The sequence below is a fragment of the Notothenia rossii genome (assembly GCF_949606895.1).
Source record: "Notothenia rossii genome assembly, chromosome: 1".
In the NCBI taxonomy this organism is placed as follows: Eukaryota; Metazoa; Chordata; class Actinopteri; order Perciformes; family Nototheniidae; genus Notothenia; species Notothenia rossii.
In genome coordinates this window covers 36,251,269-36,269,667 of record NC_136912.1, presented here as the reverse complement: position 1 = coordinate 36,269,667, position 18,399 = coordinate 36,251,269, and the positions used below count along the sequence as shown (strand labels likewise).

General features: G+C 41.3%; 2 protein-coding genes across 3 annotated transcripts; one reads left to right on the top strand and one right to left on the bottom strand.

Annotated features, from left to right (window-relative positions):
• Positions 1 to 494: 494 nt before the first annotated feature.
• LOC307033117 (uncharacterized protein) lies at positions 495 to 14,816 on the top strand. Of its 2 annotated transcripts, XM_079671404.1 has the most exons (5): positions 495 to 609; positions 968 to 1,284; positions 4,464 to 4,609; positions 7,806 to 7,905; positions 8,528 to 14,816. In XM_079671404.1, exons 2-5 carry the CDS (start codon positions 993 to 995, stop codon positions 9,580 to 9,582), a joined length of 1,593 nt encoding a protein of 530 aa, XP_079527530.1. In that variant the 5' UTR covers positions 495 to 609; positions 968 to 992; the 3' UTR covers positions 9,583 to 14,816. The 2 variants fall into 2 exon arrangements, with proteins under 2 accessions (XP_079527530.1, XP_079527529.1); XM_079671403.1 differs by having other exon boundaries at positions 506 to 1,284.
• On the bottom strand, positions 11,211 to 18,386 carry LOC307033104 (E3 SUMO-protein ligase ZBED1-like). The gene is made up of 2 exons (XM_079671378.1): positions 11,913 to 18,386; positions 11,211 to 11,785 (listed from the first exon to the last, which is right to left on the bottom strand). The coding sequence occupies exons 1-2, from the start codon at positions 13,401 to 13,403 to the stop codon at positions 11,387 to 11,389; spliced, it is 1,890 nt and encodes a 629-aa protein (XP_079527504.1). The 5' UTR covers positions 13,404 to 18,386; the 3' UTR covers positions 11,211 to 11,386.
• Between the last annotated feature and the right edge of the window lie 13 nt (positions 18,387 to 18,399).

Below are 18,399 nucleotides of genomic sequence, written 5' to 3'. Positions count from 1 at the left end.
CCCAGTCAACACGTTGTGACTCAAAACATAGGGTATGCTATTGGGCCCAGCATACTGAAAAAATACATCTTTAAAAATACAAATGTGACCAAGTGGATAATAAAGAGAGTAAACATTTACACTTGTTTTGGCAGCCTTATATCATTATGAAGAACCCTATCAAATAATTTCAGCAAGACAGAAGTTGTTCTGATTAGAAGTTTTCATTTCATGACACAGATAAGTCACTCAATGTCAGCAATATTGTCAATGCAATATTCAGGAATTATTAAAAACTAATGTTGTGGGCGAGACATTTTAACCCATTAAAGTTATCAAAATGTGTTAAGAAATGTCGATATTAAGAAAAGTATAGATTCATTACATTGCAGCACTCATCATTTAGTATAAAGTCCAAACACTTCTTCAAGTTACATTGACTGCCTTGCGCAGCCTATGGGTTTCCCTTTTATTAAAAAGCGTTTTGTTATTCACTCAAACCTAAGAGAAGGCCACCGTAGTACGTCTTGCATGACGTTACGAGGAAAAACAAGACCCATCAGTGATTGATGAAAAGCTAATCCCGTTTAACGTTTAGTACACATTAATCTGCTACATTTAAGACCCAAGGTTTGGCTCGACTATGCTTTATATAATAAGTAGTCGTATTACGTTACCTTATGTTGACAGTGTGACGCCGCTAAGGTTTATAAGCATACAAATGCTACCGTTAAGCTAAGGAGTCACATTAGCTGGCTAGCCAGGTGACCATATGAATTGTTATGAAGGTATTGGTCATCGTTAATTCCAATTTGTAACCCCCTTATTTTAATTTATATCATTGTATTGCTCCTTAAGGAAAATTAGAACAACATCAAGTGGATGTATGACAACTGCTTTACAACGTAAACAACCTGTTGTAGCCATTTTCAAGAATAACAATTCAATTGGGTCTTTACTCCTTCGCTCTAATTATTATTTTAATAAGACACTGGACCCTGATAGCCTACACCATGTCGGACCTGGACACCCTCATTGCAACTTTCCAGACCCAACTCTCGGATGTGATGGAGACCGTGGTTAAGACAGCCATGTTTGAGGTCACCAGGCTGGTAGAAGACGGCTTCTTGGAGGAGATGCAGCGCAGGAGCCAGGAGGTGGAGGCCCTGAGGATGAAGCTGCAATGGGCTGAGAGGAAAATAAGGGACCAAGGAGGGAACACTGGCAAGTGTGTCGACTGTGCTAAGGATGCTGTGAAACTGTGCAGTGACACAGCAGAAGAAATGCCCAAAGAACAACAGGATGGTAAGAACAGACAATCATTAAAGGAGGAAGTATTCAGATCCTAGTTGAAGTACTAATACCAAACTTCATAAATGAAGAGGTAAAAGTAAAATCCCTGCATTGACTAGGCTTGTTTGAGACGCGTTGCGGCTTTGAGACCTCCCCCGGCCGATCGCAGCCGGGGGAGGTCTCAAAAAGCACTGCGGTCAAGTCAGCCTCCACTCGGGAAGACCTAGTCAAGCCAGCCAGCACGTGATATTGCGGTGCGTGAATATCCTATGTATTACGGTAGAGTCCTGGAAACACTGCCTCATACATGAGCTATCATCCCTCTGTATTTAGATGAGAATACAACAAAAACTTTCCAGTATCAAAGACTCATTTCACTCCAGGGTGATAGCAGGACACCCCACCTAGTCACTCAGAAAAAAGCAGGACATTCTGATGTACAGTTTCAAAATAAAAGACCTTTGAAGTCTCATATATGAGCTATCATCCCTGTTTTTAGATGAGAATAAAACAAAAACTGTCCAGTATCAAATACTCATCTCACTCCAGGGTGATAGCAGGACACCCCACCCAGTCACTCAGAAAAAATCGGGACAACGTTTTTGTTTTATTCTCATCTAAACACAGAGGGATGATAGCTCATAAAAGAGATTTCAAAGGTCTTTTATTTTGAAACTCTACATCAAATTGTCCTGATTCTCCCCGAATCACCTGATTCTTGACCGCAGTCAAAAAGCTTGCCTGAAGTCGGACAGCTCCGAGTCGGCTTCTTCTTCTTCTTCTTCTTCTTCTTCTTCTTCTTCTTCTTCTTCTTCTTCTTCTTCTTCTTCTTCTTCTTCTTCTTCTTCTTCTCTCGGTTTTTTGGCGGATTGCAAACAACTTTAAGGTGCATACCGCCACCTCCGTAGTCGGCTTGACTCGGTTTGCATTTATAAAGAATGCACACATGTGTTTAATCGTTAATGTCAGATATATACTAAGTAAATACATTTGTTCCTGCTCAAGATTAGATTCAACTTTATTGTTATTGCACATATTACAGGTACTGAGACAACGAAATGCAGTTTTGCTTCTAACCAGGAGTGCAACAAGCAGTAAAGTGAAAAGTAATGTACACAATCTACAGAATAATATATAGAATTAATTGAATGATGAATAAACAGTGAGGGTATGAATATACACAGCAGCCTGTGAGCAGTATGAACAGTGTGTATGAATATGCTAAGACATATAAAGTATGAAAACGGTAAGCAGTATAGTATAACATATATAGATATTAATTTCATGATGATAAGCATTGTGGAACAATTATGAAAAATGTTAATGGAGGGGGCGACGTAAAACTGACACAAAACAACAACAAACTTTTGCCGAGCCAATTGGAGAGTTTCATCACCAGCACGTGGTCAAAACCACCAATGAGCGCTCAGCTCGAGATACCAGCGAGTCGTTTCCCATCAAGCATTTCACTTCCGCAGCCCGTGGAGAGGAGGCTTGTTTGAGAGAAGCGAGACCTGCGCAGACCTGCGCAATTTCGATCAACGTCTTGCTAGTGCGTTGCATGATGGTAAGTCATTTTTTCCGACTTGCTCTGGAGGCTCACCTACATGAGACGTTGAAATCTCGCGGGACAAAGACGCCCGCAGCCTTGAGAGCGAGGCGCGGCGAGGCGCAGTTCCTCTCCACCGGCTGCGGAAGCTAAATGCTTGATGGGAAACGACTCGCTGGTATCTCGAGCTGAGCGCTCATGCTGGTGATAATGATAGTTTTACGTCGCCCCCTCCCCCTTCCACAATGCTTATCATCATGAAATTAATATCTATATATGTTATACTATACTTGCAATGCTTACCGTTTTCATACTTTATATATCTTAGCATATTCATACACACTGTTCATACTGCTCACAGGCTGCTGTGTATATTCATACCCCTCACTGTTCATTCATCATTCAATTCTTTCTATATTTTATTCTGTAGATTGTGTACATTACTTTTCACTTTACTGCTTGTTGCACTCCTGGTTGGAAGCTAAACTGCATTTCGTTGTCTCAGTACCTGTAATATGTGCAATAACAATAAAGTTGAATCTAATCTTGAGCAGCAACAAATGTATTTACTTAGTACATAAATGACATTAACGATTAAACACATGTGTGTGCGAGAGAAGAAGAAGAAGAAGGCGAAGGAGAAGAAGCCGACTCGGAGCTGTCCGACTTCAGGCAAGCTTTTTGAGACCTCCCCCGGCTGCGATCGGCTATTCTCGTCTACTTTCGAGGCGAGCCGCAGCTCATCTCAAACAAGCCTAGTGTGTGCTCTAACGGCTGATGTGTTGGGCCAATCACGAAGCGTCATTTCTTGACTGGCAGCAAAAAATAACCAATCACAGCAGTGCTTCTCTGGCTGGCTCTGTCCAATCACAAACAAAAAGTGTTCTCCCTAAAGGAATACCCTTTCCGTCCAATGTGAAATGCTGTTGTGTTTTCTGAAATGCTGTGGTGTTTTCTGAAATGTTGTTGTGTTTTGTGAAATGCTGCAGCGTTTTCTGAAATGCTGTGGTGTTTTCTGAAATGCTGCGGCGTTTTCTGAAATGCTGCAGGGTTTTCTGAAATGCTGTTGTGTTTTGTGAAATTCCGTGGCGTTTTGTGATATGCTGTGGTGTCTTGCACTTCAGGGCCACCGTAATTTTGTATCTGACTGCAACTAATAATTATTATTGCTCTACTGATTATTTTCTCCATGTATTAATTGATTGTTTTTTTGTAAAAATTCTAAGATGGCTAGAAATGTTATCACAATTACCCAGAGCCCAAAGTGAGAACTCAAATTAATCTAAAATACAGAAAAATATATATATTTCAAGGAATTAAATTCCAATATGGTTGACTCAACCGATTATCAAATATTAGTTATCTAACTGGTTGTATGCTTTCGTGTTCTGTTTAATTTGTAACCTAATGTCATAGTTTATACATTTAAATAATAATTAATGTCTGACTTACCTTAAACTGTCAGATTACTGTAAGGGAGTGGTATTAAAAAGATGTCATGAGATGAACATACTGTAGTAAAGTACAAGTACCTGAAGTTCTTTCAGCAAAGTACTTTAGTAAATATAGGTATTTACATTCCACCTCTGCAAAAAAAGACATACTCATTATGTCGTCATAATTCAGTTCTTCATCTCTTCAGAAGCTTTGGAGGGCTGTGGTGTAAAAGAAGAAGAAGGTGACTCTGGGGAGAGTTGGACAATATGCAGCACAAAGGAAGTCCTAACAGAGTCAACACAGGAAGCTGACCCTCGTGCTGCTACCCTCAGCCCTGAGAGGAGATCGACGGTGGGTCACATTACTTTTTATTTGAAACTGCATAGATAACAAAAAAAACAAAAATTCATAAGCTTCTCAACTGATTCAGAGGTTTTTGAAGCTAGAGATAGGCAGTATGAATTTAAGGAGAATAGGTATGTTTAAAACACAACGGTAAGGACATTTAATAAGATATGTCTATCTGGCAAAGGGGTATAAGATAGATAGACAGGTAGGTAGATAGATAGATAGATAGATAGATGGATAGATAGATAGATAGATAGATAGACAGACGGATGGATGGATGGATGGATAGATAGATAGACAGATAGATAGATAGATGGATGGATGGATAGATATCTATAGGTAGATAGACAGGTAGATAGATATATAGGTAGATAGATATCTATAGATAGATAAGTAGATAGACAGACAGATGGATGGATGGATGGATGGATAGATAGATAGATAGACAGATAGATGGACAGACAGACAGACAGACAGACGGATAGGTAGATATCTATAGATTACATTGCATTTAGCTGACGCTTTTATCCAAAGCGACTTACAATAAGTGCGTTCGACCAACAAAATACAAACTTGAAGAAAACAGAATCATATAAGTACATCAAGTTTCATAGAGCTAAAACATTTCAAGTGCTACTCAACTGGCTTTAGATAAGCCAGTCCTTTATTAGTATATAAGTGCTTTGTTAATAGTTCTATCGCTCGAAGTGGAGTCGAAAGAGATGAGTTTTCAGTCTGCGCCGGAAGATGTGCAAGCTATCTGCTGTCCTGATTTCAATGGGGAGCTCATTCTACCATTTTGGAGCCAGGATAGCAAACCCACGTGTTGTTGCTGATGGGAACTTGGGTCCTCCTCGCAGTGTGGGTGCAGCGAGCTGTTTGGCCGATGCAGAGCGGAGTGCACATGCTGGGGTGTACAATTCAACCATGTCCTGGATGTAGGAAGGGCCAGATCCATTCGCAGCATGGTACGCAAGTACCATTGTCTTGAAGTGGATTCTAGCAGTTACCGGAAGCCAGTGAAGGGAGCGGAGGAGCGGCGTGGTGTGGGAGAATTTAGGAAGGTTGAAGACCAGGCGAGCCGCTGCATTCTGGATGAGCTGCAGAGGTCGGATGGCACATGCAGGTAGACCAGCCAGGAGGGAGTTGCAGTAGTCTAGGCGTGAGATGATGAGACTCTGGTCCAGAAGCTGCGTCGCTTTCTCGGTCAGGAGGGGACGTATCCTCCTGATGTTGTAAAGAGTGTATCTGCAGCAGCGGGTTGTTGCAGCGATGTTTGCAGTGAAGGACAGTTTGTTATATAGGGTCACACCCAGATTCCTTGCAGTCTGAGTCGGGGAAACAATAGAGGTGCCGATGTTGATTGTTAGGTCAAGAGTGGGACAATCTTTTCTCGGAAGGAAAAGCAGTTCAGTCTTGTCAAGGTTGAGCTTGAGGTGGTGAGCAGACATCCACTGAGAGATGTCAGCTAGACAAGCAGAGATGCGTGCAACGACCCAGGTCTCTGAGCGGGGAAAGGACAGAATTAATCGGGTGTCGTCAGCGTAGCAATGGAATGAAAAACCATGCAGGCTAATGACAGATCCGAGCGAGTTTGTGTACAGGGAGAAGAGGAGGGGACCAAGAACAGAGCCCTGAGGGACCCCTGTAGTTAATTGACAAGGGCCGGACTCAGACCCTCTCTAAGTTACCCTGTAGGTACGATCTTTGAGGTATGAGGTGAGGAGGGAAAGTGCAGAGCCTGAAACTCCAAGTTCTTGGAGAGTGCGAAGGGTGAGGATTAGATGGTTCACTGTGTCGAATGCAGCAGACAGGTCCAGAAGGATGATGACAGAGGAGAGGGAGGCTGCTTTAGCAGTGTGCAGTTCCTCGAAGACAGCAAGGAGGGCAGTTTCTGTTGAGTGACCTGCCTTGAGACCAGACTGGTGCGGATCCAGAAGGTTGTTCTGATGGATATAACTGGAGAGTTGTTTAAAGACAGCGCGTTCAAGTGTTTTAGACAGGAACGGGAGGAGAGAGACAGGCCTGTAGTTTATAACATCGGACGGGTTGAGAGTGGGTTTCTTTAGGAGAGGGTTTACTCTTGCCTCCTTGAGAGTGTTTGGAAAGTGACCAGAAGTTAGAGAAGTGTTGATTAAATGGGAGAGAAACGGTAGAATATCAGGAGCGAAAGTCTGAAGAAGGTAATGTAATATCTATAGATAGATGGACAGATAGATAGATAGGTAGACAGGTACTTTATTGATCCCAATTTGGGACATGTTTGCGTTGCAGCAGCATATAAAAAAAAAGGCACAATAAATAAACAGTCCAAAATATGTCTGAAATAGAAATAAAATAGAAATAATATATATTGGTGGATGTGAAAAATATACATGTGGAAATACACATTTCCAGTTACAAATATAATGCAGGATATTATTGTGCAAGAAATGGATTATTCAATATTGAATTGAATATAAAAGTTTACCATGGGAGTTTAAATCCGGTTAATAAGAGAAGCTATGGAGCCGAGATTTCTCTGCCAGCCAGAGGTGATTTGTTATAGAGAGTTATTGCAGTGGGCAGGAATGTTTTTTTTTCCATCTATCCTGTAACTTGTGGAATAGGTATTGTGGCAATAAATATATAAAGCGTAGTTTACCTAGAAAATAACACTTTTGTGGTAAATGCATGTAAAATTAATATGATTATTATTTTAGATGAAACATTTTGAACTCTGTTATGATGTGGCAAAAGGGTACGTCAATTAAGCTTCAGCCAAGGGTTGCACAATTAATTAAAATTGAATCAAAAGTGCAGTATTGGTTGGTCCAACATACAAATTGCAGAAAGCGCAATATTAGAAAACTATGTGGAAATATAATTCTGAATCAAGGATTATGGCGCTGCTTATATGTCCCGGTCTATAGATCGTTCACTACGGACTTAATACAATATTTTTCTTTTAAAAAAATGATATTGCTATTGCAATTCCAGTCAAAATAATTTGGAATAGTTATTTTATCCCAAATCATGCCGCCCTAATATTTTTTAGTTTTTCTTTAAGATGAATGCTTTTTTTAAACTTGTTTTTATGTGCATCATTTTGGGGGAAATTCCAAAATGGAACATTACGAATTATAATTACTAGAACTACTTGGGACCCAGCTAAAAAACTCTAAATCTCATTGTGTTATGTGTTCTCTGTGCTGTTTAGACAACTGGAGAAGAAGACCGATTGCCAATGGTGGATGTGAAGGAAGAAGAAGTGAATAACCACTCCAATTCTTCTGTTCATTGGAGTGATTCCCTTTATGGTAAATTAATATTGTGCTCACCTAGGTCCATTGTTTACTTTGCATATTAATAGGATAGTTCCCCCCACAATCAGAAATCTATATTTTCCCTCTTAATCTGTTGGGCTATTTATTAATCTAGATTGTTTTGGTGTGAATTGACAGATGTTCAACTATACCAACAGACTATACCCGCTAAACACGTGTCTAACACAGAAGAAAACAAGCACTACTCACTGATTAGAGGCTTGTGCACATGATTTCTGGGAATAAACATTACTGTTGTTTTTTTTAATGATTTTCTTTTTGCCGCTATAAGCACCATAATAGTGCTCTTTAACTCACACAGAAACAAAATAAACACAGGAGTAGGAGTAGCAGCTTGGAAGCCAACCAAATTCACACAAACTAACTAGCTAATTAGATGGCTGTAGACCAGGGACATCTATTGTGCAAGGTAAAATTACGTTTTTTGTGATAGACCGGGTTGCTGGATGGCAAAGTTAAGCTGTGAAATATTTGTAATAACGCATAAACCTAAATCAATATTATAATTTTTTTATTTTAAGCTGGCTTGAATCAAACTATACAACTCAACCTAAAATATCCCAAATAATGGTTTAATATATCCCGTTTTTTGTAGGTGAAGAAGGACCTCAATCACACAGCTCTACTGAGAAGGCACAACCAAAACACACTCAAGAAAACACTGAGGAATTATTTAGGAATGTTATTAAGCAAGACTCACAAATCTCTTTTTCAGCATTAGAGGAAGAAGCTCACGTGGCTACGGACCCATCTTTAGAGTTGGACGATGGTTGGGCGGTCATAACACCTGAACTGATGCCGAATCACAGACTTTCTACAGAAATTGACTGTGATTTGTCTAAAATTAGTAGTCCCACTGTTACTGTGGATGTTGTGGTTACCCCAGAAAGAGTTCACATGTTATCCTCACGGTCCCCAAAGGCAGCACTGCAAAACAGTGATGCCTCATGTGTGACCATCAAGCAAGAGGTTGTTGATTCCGACGGCTATGTGGAAAGTGAGCCTAAAGGGAAGAAAAAGTCTAGGATGACGTCTTTCTCGTGTTTAGTAAAACGGCACAGAGTGAGCTTGGAAGCACTCAGGCAGAACCACATTTCCCACAAAGGCACAGGTCTCAAAATGCATGGCGCCCTACAGCACTTCCACAGACCCACGAAAAAGCCGGCTCACGCCAACAACTATGGCTCCGCCCAGTCTGTAGCTCAAGTTGGAAACCCCCTCAACAGAACTCCCTCTACGTCTAAATCTGCTCCGTCTCCATTTCCACAACTGTCATTGCAGAGAGGTCAACAGGCACAAAACCGAACCGCTGCCCCATGGGTCAGCGTCAAAACAGATCCTTCGGAAAACTTCCTTCAAGCAAACCCTTTACCCCACCCAGACTCCGGACCGAGGCACCTCCTGCGCTGCGGTCAGTGCGGGAGGTGCTTCCCCCACCCCAGCAACCTGAAGGCCCACCTACAGACGCACACTGGGGAGCGGCCTTTCTGCTGCGCCCTGTGTGGACGCAGCTTCACCAAGCTGAGCAACCTCAAGGCCCACCGGAGGGTCCACACCGGGGAGAGACCGTACTGCTGCATGGCCTGCGGGAAACGCTTCACGCAGAATTGTAACCTGAAACGCCACCAGAGGATCCACCTGGATGTATGATGGACAGGTGAAACTAAAACGGACATGATGTCGCGATGGGCAGCTGAAACCCTGTCAAGTTTTGGGCATTTTTTTCATTTGTGGTGAAACATTTGAAACCTAAGCAAGAACAGTACATGATTTTCCAATCGGCTTTTTTTTAGGGATGCACCAATTTCATTTTTCCCAGCCGATGCCAATTCCAGGTTTTAGAGCAGGGGTGGGGAACCTTTTTCCTCTCAAGGGCCATTTCAATTTTTTCAACATCCTCCGAGGGCCGTACGAATTATTGACCTCTGGTTAAAAAACTAAAATCACAGCCCATTCATTTCGCCTTTCTTTCATGCTGTGCAAAGAAAAAGCAACGTCGTAATCCAGATATCTTACCATGACTCGCGTATGCATGCACATGCACGGTTGTGGCATGACCACCAAAACAGAAAGATATGGACTCAAGATATGTGCAAATGTATTTAGTTTCATATCCATGTGGACATGATTTAAGTGGTGGGGGACCTAACCCCCTCTAGGGGGGTCAGGGGGCATGCTCCCCTGGGATTTTTTTTTTTTAAATGTTGAAGTTAAAAGCATCAATCTGGTGCACTTTGAGAGCAAAATTAAGAGATCTATGGATACATCTCTCAACATCCATATGGAACAGAACTGTAAGCAGATTTCTTTTTCTTTATGGATATTTTACAATTCACTCCCCTTTTAAACTGTATTCTTTTTTATTAATAACAACTTTTTTTTACTGTCATATAGTATTTTATATAGTAATTTACTTTATTCTCTTATTTTTTTATAACTATAATGCTCATATAAAGATGTGCCTTTACCTCACTGGTTGTAGAAAAAGCTTCTTATATTCGTTAGCATAGCTAGCTAACCAGATACTAATAACAACAAAGTTATGATCAGTATGACAGATGAACAGATCGCCACAGGGTTTTCAACTAAAGACACAGCCACGCAAAAACTGCGGCATGTGTACGGCTCCTTATGGGTTCTGCAATTTATTTTTGAAGTGCCGGTGTAGGTACCATATGTGTTCGGCCTACCAGATGTGTTCGGGTCCGTTACGCTTACCAATGACGTCACGCATTGGCTGTACGGCAACCCAAGAGGACATTTTACACGGCCAAATTCCGAATGTATTGAAACTCCAGACTCAACGTAAGAGCTTGAGCCTCTTCAGGGGGTGCTAACATTTAAACATACACTTCATTCTTTACTTTGTCCGAATATTCTGCCCGAGCGGGACATTTCGGTGTATTCGTGACATTCATTTTGTTATTCTACAATACTGTTGTTTTATAGTTATTTGTTGATGTAAATAACCCAATTTCTTTGAAATTGAAAAGGATATCGCATTGTGTTTGTTACTTTCGTTGCAGTTGTATATGTCTTAAGTGTAATTTGGCTTGGCTTCCTATTTATGGACATGCTTTTATTTTGAAGGAGAGGTAGCGCTGTTGACTAGGGATGTAACGATACCAAAAACTCACGGTACGGTAATACCGCGATAACAAGTCCACGGTACGATATTTATCGAGATATATTGAAGGAAAAAAAAATTCTAAAAAAAAATACAAATCTTTTTTTTTTACTCCAAAATGTTTTCTTTATTAAATAATAAATCTGATTTGTACAGCATTTAGTATAGTAGTACATTTAAATTGTCAAAACAGTAACAGACTGGAACAAGAACAAGTACTACCAAACAAAAGTATGCATTTTCTTTGTGCAAATAAACAAGAACATTCAATAATCAGACCCTGCAATAAAATAGATTTGAAGTAACTCAACTCAAACTCTCTCTCACTCACTCATCAGACAGGTTTCTTTTCAGGAAGATGAGCATGTCAACATTTCCAGGTAGAAGCTGGGATCTTTGGGCGTTTACAATATCCCCTGCTGTGGAAAAAACTCTCTCACTCGGCACTGATGTGGCTGGGACAGAGAGATATGCTTTGGCCATGGGGGACAGCAGTGGGTAACACTTTGCATTGTCTCTCCACCACTTGAGAGGACAGTCAGAGAGTAAAATAGAGGTCGCTTTGCGGTACAAGTCAATTTCAGCCTGGATACCAGTGTTGTGCTGTGCGACGTGCACTTCTTCACTGAAAGACTCCCCAAGGAGATCTTCGAGTGCTGTCTTTTTGGAAGGAGGAGATTGTTCCTCAGCGTCATGTGCTCTTTCCCCTTCTGTTTCACTAGGGTTCTATGCAAGCAAGCAGAGGTAGAAAAAAAACGTCTTATCTTTCTTTTCACAAAAACAACAGAGGCAAACCCACCTTACGTTATCTGAAAAAGTTACACAGACACAAAAAGAATATTTAAATATGTACCTGGTTCTGCATCTGTGTGGCTTTCAACTTCAGCCTGTCGAAAACGTCCTCCCTCTGACTGTCATTTAGCTGGTGCAAGCTCCGGAACCGGGGGTCCAACGCAGTGCTCTCTTGCAGAAACTTGTTTTGCTCCCCTTGGTATCTGTCTGTAAAGTCCTTCAGTATGGCTCTCTTCATTTGGGCGATGGTGGAGGAGTCCTCATCGCACTGTGCCATGCTTTGCTCTATCATGTGCTTGAGGGGCACAATGAGAGAGACTGTAGGTCGAGACTCATCGCACAGCACGGTGGTTGCTTTTTTCAGCGGTGAGAGAAGCCGAACCATGTCCTCGGCGTCCGTGATGTCAGCTGGTTCAAGAGTGTCTATCTCGCGTGCGTTGCGCCTGACTTCAGCACTGAGTAGCGTTGCAGCGATAGCTTGTTGTTGCTCCAGGTAGCGCTCGAGCATGTCAAGCGAGCTGTTCCATCTTGTGACCACATCCATGATGAGTTTATGCGCAGGCAGGTTTAACATTCCCTGTTTGGTGGCCAGCACAGCTGTGGCAGTTGAACTGCGGTGAAAAAACGCAGCTACACGCCTCACTCTACCAAGCAGACGACTTGCCCGGTTTACGTTCAAACCCGCTTTTGAAGCGAGGTTTAAAGTGTGTGCAAAACACTTTATGTGTGGGGAAAGACCGGCCTCTCTCACCGCTACATCCATATTCCTTGCGTTGTCTGTTACGACAGCAATGCCTTGATTATTGTCGAGTCCCCACTCCAAAACAGCAGATTTTAACACCTTAGCAATGTTTAGTCCAGTGTGTGATGTGAAAAGAGGCCGCGTCTGTAAAACAAAACTTTTAATTTCCCATTCGCTGGTCATAACATGAGCCGTGACTGTAATATAGCTCTGCGTAGCTCGTGAAGTCCACCCATCTGTTGTTATTGAGATGCACTCTGCTTCTTTGAGGCTCTGTGTCACTTTAGCTTTTGTCTCTTGGTACAGAGCGGGTAGCACTGTTCGACTAAAGTATGGCCGTGATGGAATGGCATACTTGGGCTCCAGCGTGTTTACTAACCTCCGAAATCCACTGTTGTCGACCACAGAAAACGGCCTTAAGTCTTTGGCCATGTACTCGCCGATGCACCTTGTTATTTCCTGAGCTCTTGGACTGTTAGGGGGAAGTGGCGCTCCAAATATTTCTGTCAGAGTCAGTTGGCCTGGCTTAGGCATTTTCCTCACAGTAGGTTGTTGTGTTCGGAGCTTTTCTGGGTGGTGATGTGACAAATGACTTCTCATGTTCGATGTGTTTCCCGAATTGTAGGCGACCGTCGCCCGGCAGGATTTGCAAATAGTTTGGCGTTTGTTAGTTTGCTTTTCACCTTTGTCATTTCTTGAAACGGGAAAACCAAAATGCTGCCACACAACAGCTTTAAAAGTCGATGGAGCATCCTCAATTTCACAATTTCTATTTAGTTGGTCAGCACGTTCGTCTACTCCATTCGCCATTTTCTCGTTGGGTCTGAGTGTGAGGGCGGGCTTGCACGCAAAGGATGATGGGAGTATTCTTGATTAGTATTATGGCGTCCTCTGCTGTTCAAACAAAAACATTACAGTTTTTATTTACAGGGCGAGATATAAATGAATGAACGGTAATATCGCGGTCGATCTTTTCAGTCTCACGACGGTATTGAGCCGTTTCATTACCGCGATACCGCGGTATTCGGTATATCGTTACATCCCTACTGTTGACAGGAAGTTATTGTTGCTTTGGAAACAATGTGACGGAGATTAACGGAAAAAAGTAGTATCTACATATAAAGACAGAGAAAATAAACAATAACGTTTATGGTTAAGTGTTAGCACCCCCCAAAGAGGAAAAAGCTCTCACGTTGATATTAGAGTTTTCAATAAATTCAACTTTAAAAAAAAACGGGGAAAAAAACAACAAAACAAATATCCAAATAACGAAATTGGAACCTGAATAGTACTCCAACGAACGAATATTCGGATATTCGGGTACAGCCCTATGCATAAATAAATACTATTGACAGTGACGTGAGCAGTTATGTGGAGATGTGACATGCAACGCGGATGTAAAGACAATGTTGTGTTCATTCTCAGAATAAATGCCAGAAAACACCACAGATGCTTCGCTGTCGTTGCCTGAATGATAACATGTCGCATACGGTTGTGACCATAGACTGTATATATAAAGGTTGTGACCCGTTATCCCCCGGTATACCCTAGTCAGCGCCCCTAGTTACACCAATCAACGTGCGATTACCTTACGGCCAATCACAATGCGTGACATCATTGGTAAGCGACGGACCCCGAACACATATGGTAGGGCGAACACGTATGGTACTGACACCGGTTGCGTTCGAATAGTCCATTTAGCTTAGGAACCTTCCTAACCGAGTGAAATGACCCGGAAGTCCCTCAGTGGCAGCCATGATAAGTGCCGTTTGAATTCTCTAGAATGATAGGAAAGGAGGTTTCAAACTTCCTTTATAACCTCCTTTAGCTTAGGAACCACTGGACCTCCCTAACCGAAAGGAGAGGGGATGCTGCCCCACAATGCCTTGCAGCCGCAGCATTTGACGTCACACAACAGTCAGCCATTCACGGACACAAACGATTATGACGGAGAAATTATATCATAAAAGTTACGGTGCTTATTAAGCATTTTAAAACGTATGTGGTAAGTTGCCAAAGTGCTTTGTTTTGAACGTTCATCAGTATTATAATCAAAAAGAGAAATATGAACGTTAGTTTTTACTGAAATGATCAAATGATGTCAACATTTCACTGAGCTGTGTGGGGTTTGTTCAACTTTTAAAAGATGTTTGAATGGTGATATACACAGTGATAGGTGTTAAAGACTAACATTTATAATAAATACATTTGTATTAATTTTAAGATATTTTCATAGTTCATACAATCATACGTATTGGGATCATTTGTATTTATGTGGACCGGAGGGAGAGGGTGATGAGCATAAGTTTCACTTTCGTTTTTTATTTCAATTCCAATTTTGGTCATGAAGAATATGTTTCTCTGTTGTTCATAAAGCATAAAGCAACAGCATCAGAGCACGATGCAGAGTCTCTAGATGAGTCCGTCGTTCTTATTAAACATCCATGTTGTAGTCCGTTGTATAGAAAACTGTAGTTTCTGTAGTTTCCCCACAGCAGCAGACGCACACAATGATGTCCGCTGGCGCATCATAAACACATCGGATAGTGAAAGTGCATTCGTATTCTCTAAAGTACCGCAGTCTCTTCTGCTAAGTCCTTTTGAATTCTCCTATCCACTATCCCTTAGCCCCGTGACTTTTCACTCAGAGGTCAAGGAATAGGAGATAGGGTTAGAACTTAGGAGCTGATTTTTAAACTATCCGAACGCAACCCGGAGCCGCGTTCTGGTGCTCTCCGGCAAAACTGCACTCCTGTCAGAATAGACATATACCACGTGATGACACGTTAGGCTCGTGTTGTGTTCAAGGACCCTGACCTTGGCCAGGAAAAACAGGCACTCGCTTGTTTAATTCTTTTGCGGTCTAGATTTCTTACATTTTTTTTTTTGCGTGAGTTTATAAATTACCTCGAGGGCCGTATCAAATGGTCTCGCGGTCCGGGGGCCGGAGGTTCCCCACCCCTGTTTTAGAGTAACAACTTGGCTGATTGCAATGTTCAGAATGACACTTTTTTCGGATATTCAGAATGAAGATTTGAGCATTGCTGATATTTAAGACAACATTTTTCAGAATAAAGATTCGGCCATTGCTGATATAATCGATAACAATTTGGCCGATGCTGATGTTCAGAATAAAGATTTGGTTGATACCAACATTTAGAAAGACGATTTGGCCCATACCAAGGTTTATAATAAAGATTTGGCTGTTACTGATGGGTTAGGGTTTTTTAAATGTTTCTATTTATTCCCCTGCTGTGGCTTGAAAATAAAAAAATGTGTTATCATAAAATAATATATAAACCTTAATCACACTAACTTTGCGTGAACACAAATTCCTTAAAATATATTTTTAAAAGCCTTTTTAACCTGCTATACAATTACAGTATGTCATTTTTAAAGATTTAAGAAATACAGGTTGCGTTTGATATAATCTCTTATTACCCATATTATTTTACTGAAAATACATATTCAATTGCATTACATTGGAAATCATCAGTGCATCCCTACTTTCTTTTGACTATTTCAATATGTTCATTGTTAAAGCTGAGCTGAAATGCTGAGAATGCTTGGCATAATCTTTCAATCCTAAAAAATGTTTTTGAGAGCGAAAGTGGATGTAACCCTTGTGCTTGTCGTTTGTCCTGTGCATTTCAAAAAGGTTCCTCTACTACTTGTTTTTGTGTTAGTAAAGGATCCGAAGCAGTGTTTTGTGTCATGCTCACATATAGGCCAATTGTCAATAAATACGTATTTATTCTGTTAATAATGTTATTCTTCCATTATGTTAACTCCTACCATGCCTGTATGTATTTTTTCTGTATATCTGACCATGGGTCAGGGCCTGTAAAATATATTGGTCTTAATCATCAGGATAATTTAATGCTGATATTTAAAAGTAATATGCACTCCTTCCCAAGGAGCCCTATTGTGCTTTTTTTGGGTTATCCCTTTCCTGTATAGTGTTATATAGCTTTTTGTGCATTTAAAAGATCTGCCGAGGCGTACATCCTAAAGTTTGTCGCTGTCCCCCTGCCTGAAACGCCTCTATTGGACACCTTTGTTTACTTCCGTAATATAGTGACATCACTACATAACAATCAGCCTTCCATTGACTAGTGTTCCAACACATTGATGGCTAAGGGGCGGTACATCTCTATCACAACAGAGAAGGCCAGCTAACCAATCAGAGCAGACTGGGCTCTGGTTTCAGACAGAGGGTGAAAAGACAGGCATGAGAGAAATAAATCACATTTTGAACATTAAAGCATGTAAACATGTCACGCAGGGGTCAGCAATTAAGTTTGGCCTTGGGCCAATTCTTTTCTGAGCCACTAGATGGCGGGCCAGATGTGTTCGGGTCCGTTACGCTTACCAATGACGTCACGCATTGGCTGTACGGCAACCCAAGAGGACATTTTACACGGCCAATTCCGAATGTATTGAAACTCCAGACTCAACGTAAGAGCTTGAGCCTCTTCAGGGGGTGCTAACATTTAAACATACACTTCATTCTTTACTTTGTCCGAATATTCGGCCCGAGCGGGACATTTCGGTGTATTCGTGACATTCATTTTGTTATTCTACAATACTGTTGTTTTATAGTTATTTGTTGATGTAAATAACCCAATTTCTTTGAAATTGAAAAGGATATCGCATTGTGTTTGTTACTTTCGTTGCAGTTGTATATGTCCTTAAGTGTAATTTGGCTTGGCTTCCTATTTATGGACATGCTTTTATTTTGAAGGAGAGGTAGCGCTGTTGACAGGAAGTTATTGTTGCTTTGGAAACAATGTGACGGAGATTAACGGAAAAAAGTAGTATCTACATATAAAGACAGAGAAAATAAACAATAACGTTTATGGTTAAGTGTTAGCACCCCCCAAAGAGGAAAAAGCTCTCACGTTGATATTAGAGTTTTCAATAAATTCAACTTTAAAAAAAAACGGGGAAAAAAACAACAAAACAAATATCCAAATAACGAAATTGGAACCTGAATAGTACTCCAACGAACGGATATTCGGATATTCGGGTACAGCCCTATGCATAAATAAAGACTATTGACAGTGACGTGAGCAGTTATGTGGAGATGTGACATGCAACGCGGATGTAAAGACAATGTTGTGTTCATTCTCAGAATAAATGCCAGAAAACACCACAGATGCTTCGCTGTCGTTGCCTGAATGATAACATGTCGCATACGGTTGTGACCATAGACTGTATATATAAAGGTTGTGACCCGTTATCCCCCGGTATACCCTAGTCAGCGCCCCTAGTTACACCAATCAACGTGCGATTACCTTACGGCCAATCACAATGCGTGACATCATTGGTAAGCGACGGACCCCGAACACATATGGTAGGGCGAACACGTATGGTACTGACACCGGTTTGCGTTCGAATAGTCCATTTAGCTTAGGAACCTTCCTAACCGAGTGAAATGACCCGGAAGTCCCTCAGTGGCAGCCATGATAAGTGCCGTTTGAATTCTCTAGAATGATAGGAAAGGAGGTTTCAAACTTCCTTTATAACCTCCTTTAGCTTAGGAACCACTGGACCTCCCTAACCGAAAGGAGAGGGGATGCTGCCCCACAATGCCTTGCAGCCGCAGCATTTGACGTCACACAACAGTCAGCCATTCACGGACACAAACGATTATGACGGAGAAATTATATCATAAAAGTTACGGTGCTTATTAAGCATTTTAAAACGTATGTGGTAAGTTGCCAAAGTGCTTTGTTTTGAACGTTCATCAGTATTATAATCAAAAAGAGAAATATGAACGTTAGTTTTTACTGAAATGATCAAA

What these genes read in the sequence shown, in the direction of transcription:
- LOC307033104 (XM_079671378.1), bottom strand. Translation starts at nt 13,403, where the DNA reads ATGGCGAATGGAGTAGACGAACGTGCTGACCAACTAAATAGAAATTGT. An exon ending in CCACACAGATGCAGAACCAG is followed by an intron (nt 11,786 to 11,912) that starts GTACATATTTAA and finishes TTGCTTGCATAG; the next exon opens with AACCCTAGTGAAACAGAAGG.
- LOC307033117 (XM_079671404.1), top strand. Translation starts at nt 993, where the DNA reads ATGTCGGACCTGGACACCCTCATTGCAACTTTCCAGACCCAACTCTCG. An exon ending in GCCCTGAGAGGAGATCGACG is followed by an intron (nt 4,610 to 7,805) that starts GTGGGTCACATT and finishes TGTGCTGTTTAG; the next exon opens with ACAACTGGAGAAGAAGACCG. An exon ending in TTGGAGTGATTCCCTTTATG is followed by an intron (nt 7,906 to 8,527) that starts GTAAATTAATAT and finishes CGTTTTTTGTAG; the next exon opens with GTGAAGAAGGACCTCAATCA.